This window comes from Paramisgurnus dabryanus, chromosome 15 (genome assembly GCF_030506205.2).
Source record: "Paramisgurnus dabryanus chromosome 15, PD_genome_1.1, whole genome shotgun sequence".
Classification (NCBI taxonomy): domain Eukaryota; kingdom Metazoa; phylum Chordata; class Actinopteri; order Cypriniformes; family Cobitidae; genus Paramisgurnus; species Paramisgurnus dabryanus.
The window spans coordinates 24,078,844-24,098,059 of record NC_133351.1 but is presented as its reverse complement, the minus strand read 5'-3'; the positions used below and the strand labels follow the sequence as shown (position 1 = coordinate 24,098,059).

The 19,216-nt window shown below is 37.6% G+C and overlaps 1 protein-coding gene across 1 annotated transcript in view; it reads left to right on the top strand.

Moving 5' to 3' along the window:
* myo10l3 (myosin X, like 3) overlaps window positions 1–19,216 on the top strand; it is a 96,272-nt gene that overhangs the window by 52,049 nt on the left and 25,007 nt on the right. The window contains exons 13-20 of the mRNA XM_065249068.2: window positions 234–300; window positions 1,552–1,644; window positions 1,968–2,036; window positions 4,416–4,498; window positions 4,841–4,949; window positions 6,855–6,935; window positions 12,637–12,761; window positions 13,040–13,154. Coding sequence (XP_065105140.1) covers window positions 234–300; window positions 1,552–1,644; window positions 1,968–2,036; window positions 4,416–4,498; window positions 4,841–4,949; window positions 6,855–6,935; window positions 12,637–12,761; window positions 13,040–13,154 — 742 coding nt within the window. The remainder of the gene's footprint in view (window positions 1–233; window positions 301–1,551; window positions 1,645–1,967; window positions 2,037–4,415; window positions 4,499–4,840; window positions 4,950–6,854; window positions 6,936–12,636; window positions 12,762–13,039; window positions 13,155–19,216) is intronic.

Genomic DNA, 19,216 nt, shown 5'->3' with positions numbered 1-19,216 from the left:
CTGTAGTGAATATGAAGGCACTCTGCCAGATGTTTGAATGGGACTCCTCTTTCCCACACAGTTGTGTTCTTGTGTTGAAATGTGATGGCTGAGGGGGGTCAGCAGAGCCCGGTCACAGCTCATTTCATCACATGAACCCTGAGGATAATACCACCTTTGTGTACTTTTAGTGCGTGTTGTGATGTGTCCATGTCTTTCTGTTGCTCAAAAGCTTCTCTTGTGTCTACACGCAGGGAGGGGATACACTGGGAAGCTATCGATTGGATGGACAACGCGGAGTGTCTGGACCTGATTGAAAAGGTGGCTGTTTAACCTTTGACCTTTAATCAGACCCCACACATTATTCATTGGAAATCATTTTTGTAGTTGCATGTGCTCAGACATAATGCTCAGGCCACTACTGAGAGTTCGAATCAGGCTTGCAACATTTCCAAATTCAGTAACACTTTAGTATGGGGACCTAGTCTCACTTTTACAAGTTGCCTATTATTAGGTTGCATATTATAAGCATACTGTCTGTTTATTAGTACTTATAAAGCATGTATTAATGCATGATCATATTTTTCATCTCTTAAACACCTTAATATCTACACGTAAACATCAACTACCCTACTAAGTATTAATATGCAGAAAATTAAGAGACTATTAAGGCAAAATCTATAGTTAATAGTGAATATGTGTCACAAACTGAAGTGTTACATGTAAAACATAAAAACATGATAAAAATCTATATAATGGGGTATACACACCAAACACGAGTTTTCAACAATTTGCTAGAGTATATTGCACCCAAAGTAAATGCAAAAACGTTATCCAACGCGTCCTTGTGCGGGCGATGCGAATAACGCGTTAAGTGTGGCGCGTTTGCATCGAAAACACGCACTATTCGTCTCAAATGCGTCTTCGCCCAAGTTGAAAATATTCAATTCAAGCGAAATATTCACATAACACGAAATTAAATCCCGTGAGTAATCTAGAGCGAGTAATGCGATGCCTCGCGTTTGGTGTGTACGTAGCATTATGTATCTTTACATACACTTCCATTCAAAAATTTTGGGGAGACCTGCATGAAATGTTTCTTGAATGAAATCTTGTGTATGCCTTAATGTCTGAAATTATATAAAAAAATAAGTTTCATTACAAAATTTAAATTTGATTTAATAAAAATGTTTAAAATGGATGAGTGGGTAATAAAGAAAAGCTGCCAATAGGAGCTCAGCATTGAAAGGAACTCTTTTAATATTACTTTTGAAAATTATTTTAAGAAAATTGTTTATAAAATTCAATTTTAAATTAAGTTTTTAGGTAAACTATCCATTTAAATCAACCCCAAAATTCTTTATATTTGACTAAACAATGGGTTACAACCAAAAACCCAGCATTTTGGATTGAAACGATCTGACATGGGTTAAAAATAACCCAGCATTAAGAGTGTATTTGGAGAGCCAGTATTTCATAGTAATGCCAATGAATAACTGCCCACTGTTTTTGTCTGACATTGAATATGAACGTATGGTTGCCATGGACATCTAAATGTGCTCTTCTCTGCAGAAACTGGGCATGTTGGCTCTTATCAATGAAGAGAGCAGATTCCCCAAAGGCACCGACTACACCCTGCTGGAGAAACTCCACAGTCGGCATGCGGTAAGTCTTCCTTTTCAAAACACACACACACACTGTATTCTCATCTCGCTTTAGATCACAAAGAGTTAAAATTTCTCGCTGATAAAGACCAGCGCCAGCCAATGGGCAACACCCAGTCACACCCCCATAGCCTCTCACACGCACATGTACAATGCTGTAATGTGAGCAGGCTTTCTACAGGCCGCAGAATACAATGAGAGCGTCCTCAGAGAACCCAGATACAGTCTGTCTGAACAAAACCTTCTCAAGTGCCTTTATCTTTACGTATGCTCGCTGCAGAATTACAGTAGGCTATATCAAGAATGTGCTTTCTGTTTTTGCAGGCGAACCCTTACTACGTGAAACCCAGAGTGACTGACCATCAGTTTGGTATCAAACATTATGCAGGAGAGGTAATCCCATCCACCAAAACCAGTCTGAAAGAAACAAACACACATGTGCATTGTTGCAAAGCAGCTTTACTTTGCATGGGATTTTTTTTATGAGACAGAATTTATAGCTTAAATGCATTTACAGTATTGGTTTTGGGGTGCATTATTTGTGCGATTTTATAAGGTCTGCCAAGTTTTATAGTACATTTCAACTGTGTCTAATTAACATCAGAGACACACATGTATGCAAGTAAAGGGTGGCACTGTCCAGCCTTTTACAGAAACACTGCAGTGGGTGGCATGGCCCATACATCTCTTACAAATGAACTGTTGCTGAGATCAGATTACCATGTCAAGGGTGCTGCTCCAAAAAACACAGGAGAGAGAGAGAGAAACAGAGAAAGAGAGAGAGAGAGAGCCTTGGGCTGCCTTTTCACCATGGGCACCACAAGCAGTCTCCACAGTTTAAATGTGATGGTAACCACAGCATTCACTCCCATGAGAAATATTTGGCATGAAGAGACTTTAGTGCGGTCGTCCAGCTTTCTTTCTCGAGTTACAGCTTTTCGTCTCTTCGCTCTGAACATTTTATTCTCCCATTTTCTTTCATTTGATCTTTGTCTTTCTGCATCCTATTACTAAAATATGATCATTGCAATGTAATGGCCCTGCATCGTCACCATTGACTGTGTAAATATATGGTAACACTTTACAATAAAGTTGTATTTGTTAACAATTAGTTAATGCATGAGCTAACATGAGCTAACAATGAACAATATTTCTACAGAATTTGTTAATTTCGGCATTTACTAATGCATTATTAAAATCAAGCATTGTAGCTGTTATTAACATTAATTAATGCACCATATATTTCCTATACTCACATAAGAACATAGTTTACGTTTATTTATTTATATATATATATTTCTTTTTTTTTCCTCTTTCCTTCTCCTATATGTTCATACATTGTATATGTGTATGTATCCGTGTAAATTTGTGTATGTATGTACAGTCCTGGCATTCTCTGTGGACGGCAAAGTAAGAATTTCATTGCTCAGGGAAACCTGTTTCCTTACTGGGTACATGACAATAAACGCTTTGAATCTTGAATCTTGAATGAACTGACATGAACAACTGTATTGACATTAACTAACATTAACAATTAATGCAATTAATACATTAAAACAATTAATACATGCTAAAAATATATTGTTCATTGTTCGTTAATGTTAGTTAATGCATGTACTGATGTTTACTAACACAAACTTATTAAATACCGAATATATTTGTATTTAAACAGATAATCAAGCACATTTATTTTTAAGTAATACTTTTCTGAATAGCATTTACTCAATCACATGCCTAAACAAACCAAAGTTTACTGTGTACTGAAAAGTTCACCAATGGTTTTTCCCCCTTATAAACAAAACCATAAAAAAATATTTTGGGTTTAAAGTTGTTATCAAAATGTCCATGTTGCTCTGTTTTATACATTGTAAATACTACCTGACAAGTTCGGTTGCAATTTATTTAGTTAATAGAAAAATCTTCTATGCTGGGTTTAAAACATACATGTAGGTTTGTAGGTTAGCTTGCATCCTTAACCAAAGATGCCTTCACAACAGTCAGACCTTATTTGAAAAAATGTCTTGTGTAAAACATTGCCCACACAATCCCAATTCAATATTTGTAAGGCTTTTAGCCATTGACTTTATATTAAATATCTGCTTTCAAGGCCGACACAAATGAAAGATCAGGCTGCTTTGGATGAACTCTTTGTTTTAATGGCAGAATATGTCATTATTAGGCTTGTGGTATAAATACAGTCAGCGTGTGTAATAGATGCTAGATACTCTAAAGCTCAGGAACATATTTCACGGTGTTCAGATCAAAGGAGGAATCTGTCGCCACGAAGGTCATGACAGAATAATGCTCAACAGGTGACAGTATCAGGCTCTCTCTCTCTTTCATTATGTCATCAGTAGGCTGAAATGATAAAGATGTATTCATAATATACAGAGATAGTATATTGTCTTTATTAATGTGTGTAATGAGAAATATTAGTACATGCAAATACACTTTGTAGAGACAACTATTGAAAGTTCTTTAATTTCAAATTTTATTTATTAATTAAAATTGCATTATATTGTTTATTGCCAGTACAACAATTTAAGTAAAAAATGGAAATAATTTTTATAAGACCCCCTTCTGACATCACAAGGGGAGCCAAACTTCAATGACCTATTTTTTCACATGCTTGAGAGAATGGTTTACCAAAACTAAGTTACTGGGTTTATCTTTTTCACATTGTCTAGGTTGATAGAAGCACTGGGGACCCAATTATAGCACTCGAACATGGTATATAAACGTGTAAATGTATTTTTTGTGTGTGTGTGTCAGGTGTTGTATGATGTGCGTGGCATCCTAGAGAAGAACAGAGACACATTCAGAGATGATATTCTCAACATGCTTAAGGACAGCAGGTGACAAATTACTTACTTCTTATTAACTTCTTTTAAACTAATTTATGTGGATTTACAGATATTAAAGGATTGTTTGACAGATAATTGGAAAGATGACGTTCTGTGATATGACAAGCTGATTATACTGTAGCACTCCATCCAACAATATGTGGTTACACTTTATTTAATGATATCTTTGTTACAAGTTGCATGTAATTATTATAGTAAAAACTGTATTTTAACCAAGAATTTGTTATTAAGCTGCATTTCTGCTTAACAAATCTACAGTCGTATCAAACTGCTGGTAGGTGCAACGCACATGAAAGCTGTCTTTGAGTGATGTTTCTTTTGTCTGTCTCTCAGGCTTGACTTCATTTATGACCTGTTTGAGCGTGTTGGTAGCAGGAATGGAGATGAAACGCTGAAGATGGGCACTGCCCGCCGAAAACCTACTGTCAGTTCTCAGTTCAGGGTGAGATGCATTTTTAATATTCAGGAGAATAAAGACCAGACACCATTGATAAGATACTATTGACTAAAATACACTTTCAGACACTGGTCAAAAAATGACCAAAATGTACCTGGGAGATACTAATATGTACTCTTTGGTACCAATTTGTACCCCTAAGGTACTAAAATGAAATCTTTAGACATTGTCCCAATGTCAGCACAGCATACATCATACACAAAGATGAAAAGGTGAAAAATACCTAAAAGTCAAGATGGCATGTCAAAGCGAGAGAAATATCCATTGTAAACAAATATTATTTTACGCAGTATTAAAAATGCTAGATTTATGTATTTAAAGGGGTTGTATGACTTGGCTAAAAATAACATTATTTTGTGTATTTGGTGTTATGCAATGTGCTTACGCTGTTTAAGGTTTAAAAACACATTTAAAAATACCACGTGCTCTGATTGGCCAGCTTTCCAGTGCTTTGTGATTGGCCTAATACCTCAAACATGTGATGGAAATGTTATGCGCTACCAAACCACAGCGTTTCTACAACATCATGACAGCGACAATAAAAGTTACGCCTTCTTTGCGTATACATTGGAGTGGTGTTTTGCAAGTCTTCCCACACAGTAACATGTGGGGGCATTTTAGGAAAGCGTGGATGAGCCCTCACTTTTAGAAAAAAATTTTGGGGTTCGAGACTTTAATCTTTGCAACTTTAATGATCCCCAGAATCTCCAGATCCCATTCTAGTAAGTGTGTAATGTTGCTGTTAAAGCATAAATAATACCTGCAAAATGATAAAGCTCAAAGTTCACTGCCAGGCAATATATTTTCTTTAACAGAATTCCCTTTTCAAAGCCTACAGTGAACTACAGCCCTCTATTTCCTGCTTTAATGACATCAATAAAACAGTTTTTGACTAAACTCCGCCCACAGGAACATGTCAGTCACCAGCTAAGCTCAAAAGGCTTTGCTAAGCTAAGCTGCTGTCGAATCACAACACACTAAACAAGCTACACAATCAGAACTCGCTATCTATTTCTAAAAGAGAGACTTCATAGAACAAGGAAGACATCAGCCTCTTTTTAGGACAGTGAAAGCAGCGGTATACAGACAAGTAAATAGTGTAAAAAATACCACGTTTATTTACACATAAAACATGGACAGATGTTAAATTGCGCACTGTAAACACAATCAAAGCTTCAAAAACACAGGAAGAACGGGACCTTTAACACTTGAAAGACAAAGGAAGAAATGAAATATCATCATATGTCCCCTTTAAATATAGAAATTATAGATTTATATAACTATTAGATATTGATTATATTACTTAATGCGCGTGTGTGTGTCCATTTGGCTACAAGCGTTATAGGCTAATATGTACTCTGCACGTTTATTTATTTATTTATAGTGCATGAGGTTCAGAGATATAAATGCAAACTCAGCAGAATTTTGGTGTATTCATCTGCACTCATGTGTCATTGTGTGTACCTTGCATGTGTATGTTTTGTCCCCTTTGTCCGTATCTGCTCCTTTGCGAGGTTACGGGCTTTGCATGTCATAACTGCCGTGCCGGGGATTTTTGCAGCTGCCTTTCTGCTGCAGCTCTTAAAGCCATGGGATTACCTGCAAACCAGGCACACTGGTTCGACAGGGTCCGTGCATGTTCCCCTATTCCCCTGTCATTAAATCTGAGCCGGAGCCTCTCAGTCTGAAGCTGTGCGACAGTGTGCCAGGTTGAAGGGTCCTTAATGTGACTTGGTAAATACTGGGCTTGTCACTATCTGTGTTTGCCCGCTTCAACTTGATATGTGGGATAGACGAGTAAATAGCAGCTGTGGTTGCTGAACAGCAGTTTTCGTGCTGTTATTTTGTCATTTAGAGGTGTTATTTAGTATTATTGTGTCTGTGTTTCAGGATTCTCTTCATGCACTGATGGCCACTTTAAGTGCCTCCAATCCTTTCTTCGTACGTTGCATCAAACCTAACATGGAAAAGGTAGGAATGATATGTTTTAGGAACGCTGTGACATCACATTCAATCCATATTTGAAGACAACACACCAAAACTCCTAATGACACTGTTAAAGGAACAGTTCACACCCCCAAAAAATTTTTTTCAACATGTACTCACCTTCATTTGGTTTGCAAAACTTTGCTTTTTCTGGTATCATTCAAGGATATGTGACCTTGTCTGTGAAATTCAGTTGGAATCTTTGACAAGTCAAACTCAGTCAGTATTAAAGACATCAAGGTATATTTTTAGGGCCGGGACTCGATTAAAAAAATTAATCTAATTAATTAGAGGCTTTGTAATTAATTAATCGAAATTAATCACATATAAATATTTGACCTGAGAACATTGAGAAGTTATTTTTTCACATGGATTTTTAGTATACCATGAATAATGACTGAATACATAAGCTTAAGCAACAAAATATTGTTTATTTTTGTTCAACCAAGTCGTTGTACTCTGAGTCGGGCTAACGTCCATGCTAGCTGCTATATGTTTCGCATTGCGATGATACTTGAGGCTCGGTGTGCTGCGGGTGATATGTGAATTCCTATAGCTTACACACAACCATGCTCTTATCGACGCTTCCATCCGTTCGTTTTTTATTAAAAAAAATCCCATCCACGGGGCCAACCAAAGCGATCTCATCAGCGTCTTCGTTCATGTTCACTGTGGTTTGATGTTGTCTGAAGTCATGAACGCTAGTTGGTGCTCCAGTATAATCGGTCCGCCGAAACTCATCCAATGAGAAATGTTCCGCGGTGCAAAATTAAGTGCGATTAAAATGCGTTAAAAATGTTTAACGCGTTATTTTTTGTGTAATTAATTAATCTTAATTAACGCGTTAAAGTCCCGGCCCTAATATTTTTACATTATGTAGCACGATTTTATGTAATGCATTACAAGTAACGCGCAATACGTAATAATATTACTTTTCGGAAGGAACAAATAAAGTAACGCATTACTTTATAAATGTACATATTAATATTTGAGTTACTTTTTTAAAAAAGTAATGCAAGTTACTTTTCAGTTTAATTAAGTACTGCATTAAACTGAACATATTAACGTAGATTTACATACTCTATGCGTGCGCGCCTGACCGGGAACCTATTCAGACAGAAAGGAAGATGGCAGGCCAGAGCTTGACATTTTTGCGATGGAAATATGCGATTTCTGAATGCAAAACTTCTCAGTCATAAAAGCCACCTGCAAGGCCTGAAAGAGATCAAGCCTCAGCCAAGTAAGAAAAATTAATGCAATAGTAATTTAAAAGTAACGTAAAAGTAACGTAAGCATTACTTTCCATGAAAATTAACTAAGTAACGCAATTAATTACTTTTTTGGGGAATAACCTCATATTGTAATGCATTACTTTTTAAAAGTAACTTTCACCAACACTGCAAAACAGTAGATTACAAAAATGATTTAACCTTGGTATTCACTGCCGAGACACACATAGTCCCACATGTTCCTGTAGCTAGAGAGCAATTGCAAAGGTTTGATCCTTGAAACACACATTCATAAAATAAAATAAAAAAATATGTGTACCCATGTTCATGACTACCTGCCAAGGGACCGCAGATGAAAATTAGCCATGCATGAAATGGAAACATTTATTTTTTATTTATACATGGTCCCTTTTAAAATAAATTTTAATAATAAAAAAGTATAGCTTGAATGTACTGTAAGTTGCTTTGGAGAAAATGCGTCATTGTAAATGTAAATGTATATCGTAACCAGAGGCTGTCAAGCTCCTAAAAGGCGCTCCAGAAATGCAAATCATAATATATGCCATATGACTTACATTATATTCCACTTTTCAACACTTTTCTTACTGACTGGTTTCCATATGCTTTGACCTTTTGAATTAACATTAACATTTCCAAAATTGCTTATTTTGTGTTCCATGAATGAAGTAAGGGTGAGTAAATGATGAAGGTTTTTAACTTTTGGATGAACTGTTCCTATAATCCTGCTCGTCGACTGCCTTCTATTTATGTTAGGGAAAAAGTTCCAGTATAACACAAGAACAGCAACAGCAATCTGGCAACATCTCAATGTGAGATGCGGTACAGCCAGAGAGTATTCTCAGTATGAAAAGTCCTGTAGTGTTCTGTAAATAGAGTCTCATTGTGCCGGCCCATCCCCATCGCCAGCACATTCCTCCAGCCCAAACCCGCCTGTGCTGGGGTCAGAGGTCACGGCTGTCTGCTTCAGCGGCACTGAGAGGAGTATCACACTCCTGACCTGCAGCAGAGGAATGTGGAGATAACGCACAAAGCCAGAGACAGCGTCTACCCTTCATTATATAATTGAATCAGCCATAATAATGTTAATTCGAGTCCCCATTATGATTGAATTGATTATACAGGACTCTCTTTTCAGTGGGCAGAGGATCAGATTGGGGTATTGTACCGTACTATGTCTGACGTACACGGCTGTGGTGTTATCTGGCACTCTGCCTGGCTCTCTCTATCTTTCTACACCTTTACTTTTATCACACAACAGTGAGCCCTCACTCATCTCACATCAGTCTGGACCGATTTAAACACAACATGACATGTCTAATTACTCTCTAATTTTCAAATAATTTTTCATTTTGGTCTTCTTATATAATTATTTTAACATAAAGCTTATATTGCGTATAGTTAAGACTCCATCAATTAAAATGTGGGACACAGCAGAACACAAAATTGGTGTAATGTCATCTTTCAATGCGGCTTTAAGCCACACCAGATGTGCGGCCCACTGACATCGAGCTCTGGTCCTGTACACAGTAATCATTAAGCCAGATAAGACGGGACAGAACAGCGAGTGCTGACTTTACTGATCCGGCCAGCTGATGGTCAGAGAGCGTGATGCAAAACCTTATATAATAGACATTATTAATCCAGGCTGAAAGATGTGTTGGTGTTTGACCCATTTCTTTCTCTTGATCTAAATATGACAGACATAAAATCTATGTAGTAATAAATAAATAGTAAGAAGTATTTGTTATCTCACTCTTGGTTAAAGGGACACTCCACTTTTTTGAAAATAGGCTTATTTTTCAGCTCTCCTAGAGATAATCATTTTATTTTTACCGTTTTGGAATCCATTCACCGGATCACCGGGTCTGGCGGTACCACTTTTAGCATAGCTTAGCACAATTCATTGAATCTGATTAGACCGTTAGCATCACACACAAAAATGACCAAAGAGTTTCAATATTTTTCCTACTTTGGCTAGGCCGATATGGCTAGGAACTATACTTTCATTCCAGCGTAATAATCAAGAATTTCAAAAAAGTCCCCTTGGTAACTTTCAATAGCTGGGGACTATTTTGTGCACTGCATGATATCATTACGCCTGCTGCAGCCTAGCCTGGTCCAACCAGACTCTCGTACATTCATTTAATTTGTACAGAGAGTCTGGCCACGCTCCATTGCAAAGCGTTACTTTCGTTAAGGAGGGTCCTCTGTTGAAGTTTAAAACTATTGGATCTGCCCAGAGTCACTCAGGACCATCACTAACGTGTGGTCGTGACGTATATCATGCACCGAAACCGGCCAGAAACAACAAGTCTGAATAATCAGACCAACAAAACTTAGCAAACCTGGTTCTTGCTCCGGCTTTAACTTCTGTATATTCGGCAGTTTTGCAACAATGGCCCGAATAGCTTTTCTCACGTCTTTCTCCGCTGCCATTACTGAACTACAACTCAAGCTGACGCACGACCTCAACGTCATCGTTCTTAGCCACCCCCCTCTGTTTGCTGATTGGACCTGCAGATTTTTGCAGGAGAAAACGAAACTCTACACAGCAGCCCCAGACGTAGTACTGAAGCGAAATGAAAATTAAGCGGAAGTACGTAGGAGGGCGGAGCCAGGCTAGCTGCAGCCATGGTGCGTCAGCAAAGTCCTTGATTATTACGCCAGAATGAGAGTATAGTTCCTAGCCATATCTGCCTAGAAAATCACAACTTTTAATTTTCCATCGGTCTTAGTACACGATGTAACTACAGAAGCGTCAAGTTTTAAATAAAAAAATATCGAAACTCTTTGGTCATTTTTTGAGCGCGATGCTAAATGGTCAGATTCAATAGATAATGCTAAACTATGCCAAAAGTGCTAGCGCCAGACCAGAGATCGTCTGAATGGATTCCAAAACAACTCAGTCTCACCCCATGGCGTCAATATTTGACGACACTTCACCATGCGTCAATATGTTGACGCGGAGGGTATACCTTTCGCGTCATTTTTTGACGAACTGGGGACTTCAATACTATTAAGTCCGTTGCATTCTCTTTCCTATTTTTTTTACCATTTTCGCGTCGGTTTAGGGTTAGATTTACATAATGACATCCCTACCCAAACCTAACTCTAACCCCAACGCCAGGTGACAACTGTTTAATTTCGCGTACCTAACTCTAACCCCAACGCCAGGTGACAACTGTTTAATTTCGCGTACACTGTTTAATTTTGCGTAATCTAACCCTAAACCGACGCGAAAATGGTAAGAAAATAGGAAAGAGAATGCAACGGACGTAATAGTATTGAAGTCCCCAGTTCGTCAAAAAATGACGCGAAAGGTATACCCTCCGCGTCAACATATTGACGCATGGTCAAGTGTCGTCAAATATTGACGCCATGGGGTGAGACTGTGTTATCCAAAACGGTAAAAATCAAATGTTTAACTCTAGGGGAACTGGAAAATGAGCATATTTTCAAAAAAAGTGGAGTGTCCCTTTAAATCATGGTTATAATCAATGTGAAATCCAAATCCTTATCCTATTTACTTTACAATTACTGGTTCTTAAACATGTTTCTGGTCAAAATCAATGTAAAAAATCAAAATCCTGGTCTTCATTCATGGTCTCATGGCTCATGATGAATCACCCAACTGAAAAGACCAAATAAAACCTGCCTAAGCATTTAGCTGGTCTCCTTATCTGGTGTAGCAGGCTTTAGAGTTTAGCTGGAAGACCAGCTGACCCCTCAACTTAAACCAGCCTGACCAACATGATGGGTAACACTTTAGTATAGGGACTAATTCTCACTTTTAACTAGTTTCTTATTAGATTACATACTGGCTGTTTATTAGTGCTTATAAATGACATATTAATGCCTTGTTCTGCATGACCATATTGTACATCCCTTAACCCAATCCAATACCTAAACCTAACCGCTACAACAACTACATTAGCAATAAATTAGGAGTTTACTGAGGCAAAAGTCATAGTTAATAATCAATAAGTTTACCCCATACTAAAGTGTTACCACATGATGCATTTATTTATGTAGTACAAAATTGCATGAAGATGTCTTTGCTTTTAGAGCCACAGAGGTGGGAAAAATAATATTAAGACTTGTTTTATATGTCTTTAAATTGTCTTTACGAAACCGAAACATTTCTATTTTCAATAAGGTATTTGTTCAAGAGGTCAGTTTATCCACTTGCCAAACCGTTAAACAAACACAAGACCGAAAGTTAACTTCGGGCCAGGCATGTAACCGTGACAACACACATGACTCAGATGTAACGACTTATAAATAAATGCTCAGAAATACAATATGAGGTTGTATGAACATGACCATTATAAATGTGTCCACATGAACATATGTTAAATATTTTGTTTTGATCCACTCAAATCCAATGAATATTGAGTATTTGATGCAATAACTTGACATTGTCTGTTTTCTTCCAGAATGCGAATAAATTTGATCCAGAAGTGGTTTTGAATCAGCTGCGTTATTCAGGAATGCTTGAGACGGTAAAAATCCGAAGAGCCGGTTTTCCTGTACGGAGAACCTTTCATGACTTCCTCAGCAGGTGAGTGATAATGCCAAGAAGATGCCATAAAACTAATGACTGTCTATCAAAATACAGTTAACTAGCTGACACATTTTGTGCCTGGAGCACAAAATCTGTTCCAGGTGCCCGTATTTCAGCTCTAACAGCTTTTGGACAAGCTTTGCGGAAATCCAACGTCCCTGAAATCATAATGAACAATACCAGGGAACTTTGTGCACAAATTTATCAGTGTATTGTTCTCTTTGAAAGAAACGAATGTACTGTATGCCTATAAACTGTGACCACTTCCTTTGCAGATACACAATGATCCTGAGAGACAGAAAACATACAGCGGACGAAAGGAAGAAATGTGCAGATCTGCTCGCAAAGTATGACGACACAGAAAAAGAGTGGCAGCTGGGAAAGACTAAGGTGCGGTGTCGAAATTAACGCATACACGTTCACATTATTGCATTAAATTCGCTTTCATGTCCCACTGATGTGGAATGTGGATAAACTGTAAGCACTTTCATGTCATATCGCGCACACACAGCTGTGTCTGTTCAGATATCAAGTGCCATTATAAGTAATCCGTGCTGTACCTTAGTGAAGAAGATAAAGCGTAAACGGCTTTAGATAAAAGCTCTTTTGAACTACTTGACCTTTATTCTGTTTGTGGATTGATCCCTGTCATTTACTAAGCTTTCTGCATGGAAAGGTTTTCAGGTAACCTGACAAGGATTGTGTTTAAATTTTGGCATTATCATTCTGCAGGATAGTGCATAGGCATCCACCACCTTTTACACCCAACTGATAAGAGAGTTAGATTACTAAACCCTCAGGAAAATACAAAGCCATGGGCTTTACACATTTTTAACTCTGGGAAAATGTCACACTTTACATTAATGTATTTCTTGGCTACACTAAGGTTATTTACATTGATTTGAAAAGTACAGCATTTGACTGTTTATTTTAACATCTGCTCAACCAAAATGATTGATGAAACTTTATTCTCTGAATTACATAAAGGTGCAGTGTGTAATTTTTAGAAGGATCTCTTGACATAAATGCACCATTATGGTTTTATTACCTTAGAATGAGATGTTTTTATCTACATACACTGAGGGTCCCCTTACATGGAAGTCGCCATTTTGTGCCTCCATGTTTCTACAGAAGCCCTTAAAGGAACAGTATGTAAGAAATTTATATCAATTAATCTTAAAATGGCACTGATATGTCACTAGACATTAAGAAATCATTTTCATTTCAAATACTTATATCACTGACAACAGTGGTCTGGCCAGGATATTTTAATTTAAAAAGTGGAGTTGCAGCCCTCAACTGATGTTTATGTTGTCATGTTGTGTATTGGCCACCAGTTGTGTGATTGCAGTACCAGTTTTAGCCACAAGTTTTGTGATTGCAGTACCAGTTTTGGCCACAATCCTACATACTGTTCCTTTAAGGGACAAACTTTTTTACTAAGTTGTCTCCGGCGATGACATGTTTGTCCGGTGGCGGCTAACATAGCTCCTCTATGTGTTTCAAAAGCGAGGGTTGAGCATTGGACTGACCCGTTGGTTGCAATGCGCAACCTCACCACTAGATGCCGCAAAAATGTACACACTGCACCTTTAACTAATTTACATGGTTGCCATCAACGTTAAATATTAAAATAGTTTCTTACAGATGTTGAAACTTTTTAAATTAGGCCTGGATAAGTTACAGGGTTCCCATTGATCATGCAGTTTCTCGTGGTCTATTCAGATATTTTTAAATCCAAGTCATGGAATATCAGGGATTTTTAATGCTTTAAATTTCAGTTTCCGTTTATCAAAATGTAATACACTTGTTAAGTTGTGACGTAAGGTAAAAAAGGTTTCTGGGTCCAAACCTCCGCTGATACTACAATTTAGACAGCTGTTTATTAGCATTGTTTATTCACGGCATCCTGGACATAGGTCATGGAAATTCAGCTTTTTGTCAGTGAAAGTCAGGGAATTTGACATTTGACTCAGAGTGGGAACCATGAGTCATAAAAATAAATATTATTTGTTAGCAAATCCTTTGTACTGTACACATTATATAGATTTAATATAAATTTTCCAGTGATACTCACCTCTAAAATATGCATCTGGTACAAAATTCACCTATTATGAGAAATTCACTTTTGTATGTTGTTTGAACATAATTGTGTGTCGCCTGTGTGTGTACACAACCATCCTGTAATAATAAAAATCTGCCCACTCCTTTTTTTTTTGTAAAATGCCGTTAAACTTCAACAGTCTCATGGGACAAGCTGATGGCATTTTCTGAGCAAACTGACGTCGGCTGACTACCAAAACACACTTGTAGCCAATCAGCAGTAAGGGCCTGGGTTGCGTTTGTGTGTCTGGGTTTATCAAAAGAAGGTCCAGATTCTATTGGCATTTGGCGTGTTTGTTTAGGTGATTTCAAATATCAACATTGGCTTTCAGAGATCATGCACCCTGCCTTTAAGTTATTTCAACCTTGTTTTTATCATTTTTAGCAACTCCTCACTCCTCACACAAGTTAAGTGCAACAAGGAATTTTTACAGTGCAGTTAGGTCATCATTTCTGTTTTAAATCTACTTTACATGATTCATTACCACACGTTCATTATGAACAAAGTATGTTTTCGGTATAGATGACAGTAAACAGGGATGGAGGCAACAGCTCATTCGACTCATTTGGCTAAAGAGACACACAAAAACAGCACTTTATTTTGCATAGCCAAAATTGAATAATACATTGAATAATAAATTATTAATAGGGGATTTAGACCTGGAACTTTATAGGCACATTCTGGCGACACCCGGACTAATATTACATCTTGAAAAATCTGCATATTAGGTGACATTTAGATCTTTATTAAATTCTAATCTATTATGTCCTTTTTAGTAATTTTGAATGACAGCAAAACAACTTTTTGTGCCGACCATCACAAGGTCTGTGTCAAATGCATCTGATCTAATAGACGGGACCAATGATAAAGTAATAAAATCAACTCTTCATTTCTAGCCGATAAACATTTAAATACAAACCCAAAATCGTGTACCTTTTCGTTGGTACTGGTAATTCTGTGTTAACTTTGAAACATTATTGGACTTTCATAGGAATTTTGAAGTTATTATTTCATCCTGCCAAAAACAAATCACTTCTGAGTAAGTTGGCTTGTGGTTACTCACTTTAAATGACTCATCTGGATCTGCCCAGCCTGAAATGAGAGCAGGGCACTTTAAGGGCGTTTGGCAACAGAAACACAGCTGCTAAAAAGATCACTTACTGTTCTCTGTTCAACATTGTCTATTCATTCTTATCTTGTAATCAGTCAATTATTCACTTTCCTCAGTCAGTCTCTGCCACACATTAAGCGCGGCGGTCCGGTAAGGCTGTTTTTACAGTAAGAGGAGCTCTGGGGTCTCTGTGGAACAGGAAGGCAGTGTAAATAAAGACATTCTTGCGTCCTTTGATTCGGACCACTTTTCTTTAAATTAATTGAATCCAGCGAGCCCTGTGTTATTTCCTTTGGACTCTTGTGGTTTCTGCCTTTCCTGAAGGCAGGAAAGCTATCTCTTTATCAGAGTTTGCATTGTTATATTGATGGTCATTTAATGCTATGTTACCTTGATTGCTTGTGTTTAGGTTTTGGCTTGTCTGAAGGGAGAAGTTCTCTCATGAATCGTCTTGTAGATGGAGAGGGTTCTTTGCGGTCATGAGATTCAAACTGGGTCATTGTAAACAAAAGTCAATGTGAACAAAAGAGTTAGATGAAGTTGCAAAACTGTGCACCATGTAAAGGATAATATTCAGTCTGCTGGAAATTTTACTAAAATTAAACCAGACCAGAATGAGAAATCGAATTTTGTGGTATTAGCTGGTTTAAACCGGTCTAGCTGCCCTTTCACCCTGGACAAGCTAGTCTTTAGCTAGGCAGCCGGCCTGTCTTCACAGATGGGCTACCCTCTTTAAAACCAGAAAAAACAAGCCAGCCAGAATGGTACACTTTTTTTCATCAGGACTCCCTGTAAAGATGCTATTACAAATTATAAAGACTATTCATTATTCTGCTTAAACAAGCATTGACTTTTAAACTGGTTTTATGGTCTTACTATAGCTGGTTTAAGTCGATCTAGAACGTCTTTCATTCTGGACAAGCTGGTCTTTCGCTGTGCAGCTGCTGGTCTTCACACGAGCCCAAAACCTCTCTAAAACCAGAAAACCAAGCAAGCCAAGCTAGTACACTTTTTTCAACATGATTCCGGTAAAGATGCCTATACGCTATTTTGCTTATTACAGTTTTTCTGAATTGCTAAAACACATTTTTTGAAACCATCACTCATTTTCTCAAAACCTTAAACACAAATCCCAATTTTAAACAAAATTCACAGAACCCCTGACTCTTCTAGCAAAATCAAACAATTGCGTCAAAACCATTTCACTTTTACTCAAAATCAAACTAAGCTTTCAAATCATACACACATAAGTCTATAATATAAAACACTACAAGCATCCATTAGACACTACCTTAAAAAATGGAAAACACAACATCCAGGAGATCTGCTACAGAAAAATACATGTTTATTGTACATAACAACACACATGACAAATACTGTTAAAAATCTATATTACTGTAATCACAAGTTTAGTTCAGTGAATATATTGAATACTTTACTGTAAGTACTGCAAGTAATAGTAAGTTTTCAATATTACTGTAAGCAGCACTTGTATTTTGTAAAAAGTCAGCAATCCAACTGCAAATTTTGCCAATTGCATTGTCTCTGGTGTCCTTTTCTTCCTCATACTCTTCATCTGCCTCTCAGACTGTTTCCAATCCACACAATTGGTAAAAAATACCATTAGATAAAAGTGTGTAGAATTTTGAGTTGTTGTGTTTACTCGATGATAACAGTGTTTTAGTTGTGTTCAACTTTTGCCTGCCTGTGTTTAGCATTTATAAAACAAGTGCATTGCAGTGTGAAATGTGTGTTTTAGTAAAAAAAAATTTGTTTAGAATTTTGCTAAAAGAGTGCATGATTTGACAAATGGGTTTAGGCCACTATGAATTTGGTTCAGAGATTTGGGTTTAGTGTTTTAGCAATTCAGAAAAACTGTAAAACAAACTTTAACTTTTAAACTGGTTTTATGGTCTTACCTGGTGTAAGCTGGTCTAGCTCATCTTTCACCCTGGACAAGCTGGTCTTTAGCTGGGCATCCAGCCAGTCTTCACAGGTGCCCAAAACCAGAAACCCAAGCCAGACAGGCTAGGAAACTTTTTCAACATGACTCCCTGTAAAGATGCATATAAATAATTTTGCTTATTAAAGCAAGCATTGACTTTTAAACTGGTTTTATGGTCTAAGCTGGTTTAAGCCGGTCAAGCTCATTTTTCACCCTGGACAAGCTGGTCTTTCGGTGTGCTGCCGCCGTTCTTCACAGGTGCTCAAAACCTCTCCAAAACCAGAAAACCAAGCCACGCTTTTTCAACAGGACTTCCTGTAGAGATGCCTATAAATTACTGACTATTCATTATTTTGCTAAAACAATCTTTGACTTTAAACTGGGTTTATGGTCTTAGCTGGTTTAAGCCGGTCTAGCTCATTTTTCACCCTGGACAAGCTGGTCTTTCGGTGTGCTGCCGCCGTTCTTCACAGGTGCTCAAAACCTCTCTAAAACCAGAAAACCAAGCCAGTCGGGCTGGTACACTTTTTCAACAGGACTTCCTGTAGAGATGCCTATACATTATTTTGCTTATTAAAACAAACTTTGACTTTTAAACTGGTTTTATGATCTTAGCTGGTTTAAGCCGCCTAGCTTGTTTTTCACCCTGGACAAGCTGGTCTTTCGGTGTGCTGCCGCCGGTCTTCCCAGGTGCCCAAAACCTCTCCAAAACCAGAAAACCAAGCCAGCCCGGCTAGTACCCTTTTTTCAGCAGAACTCCCTTTAAAGATGACTATAAATTACTGACTATTCATTATTATGCTTACACAAACTTTGACTTTTAAACTGGTTTTATGGTCCAAGCTGGTTTAAGCCGGTCTTGCTCATTTTTCACCCTGGACAAGCTGGTCTTTCAGTGTGCAGTTGCCGGTCTTCACAGGGCCCAAAACCTCTCTAAAACCAGAAAACCAAGCCAGCCGGTTAAAGATGACTATACATTATTTTGTTTATTAAACCAACTTTTTAAACTGGTTTTATGGTCTTAGCTTGTTTAAGCCAGTCTAGCTGGCCTTTCAAGCTGGTCTTCAGCTGGGAATCTGACCGATCGTCACAGGTACCCAAAACCTCTCTTAAACCAGAAAACCAAGTCAGCCATGCTTGAACACTTTTTTCAGCAAGACTCCCTGTAAAGATGACATACATTTACATTACTGACTAAACTGGATTTAACAGGTCAAATATACAGTAAATAAATAAATGAGCATGAAATTCTGATTTGAGGTCAAATTATATTATTATGTATGAAACAAAGG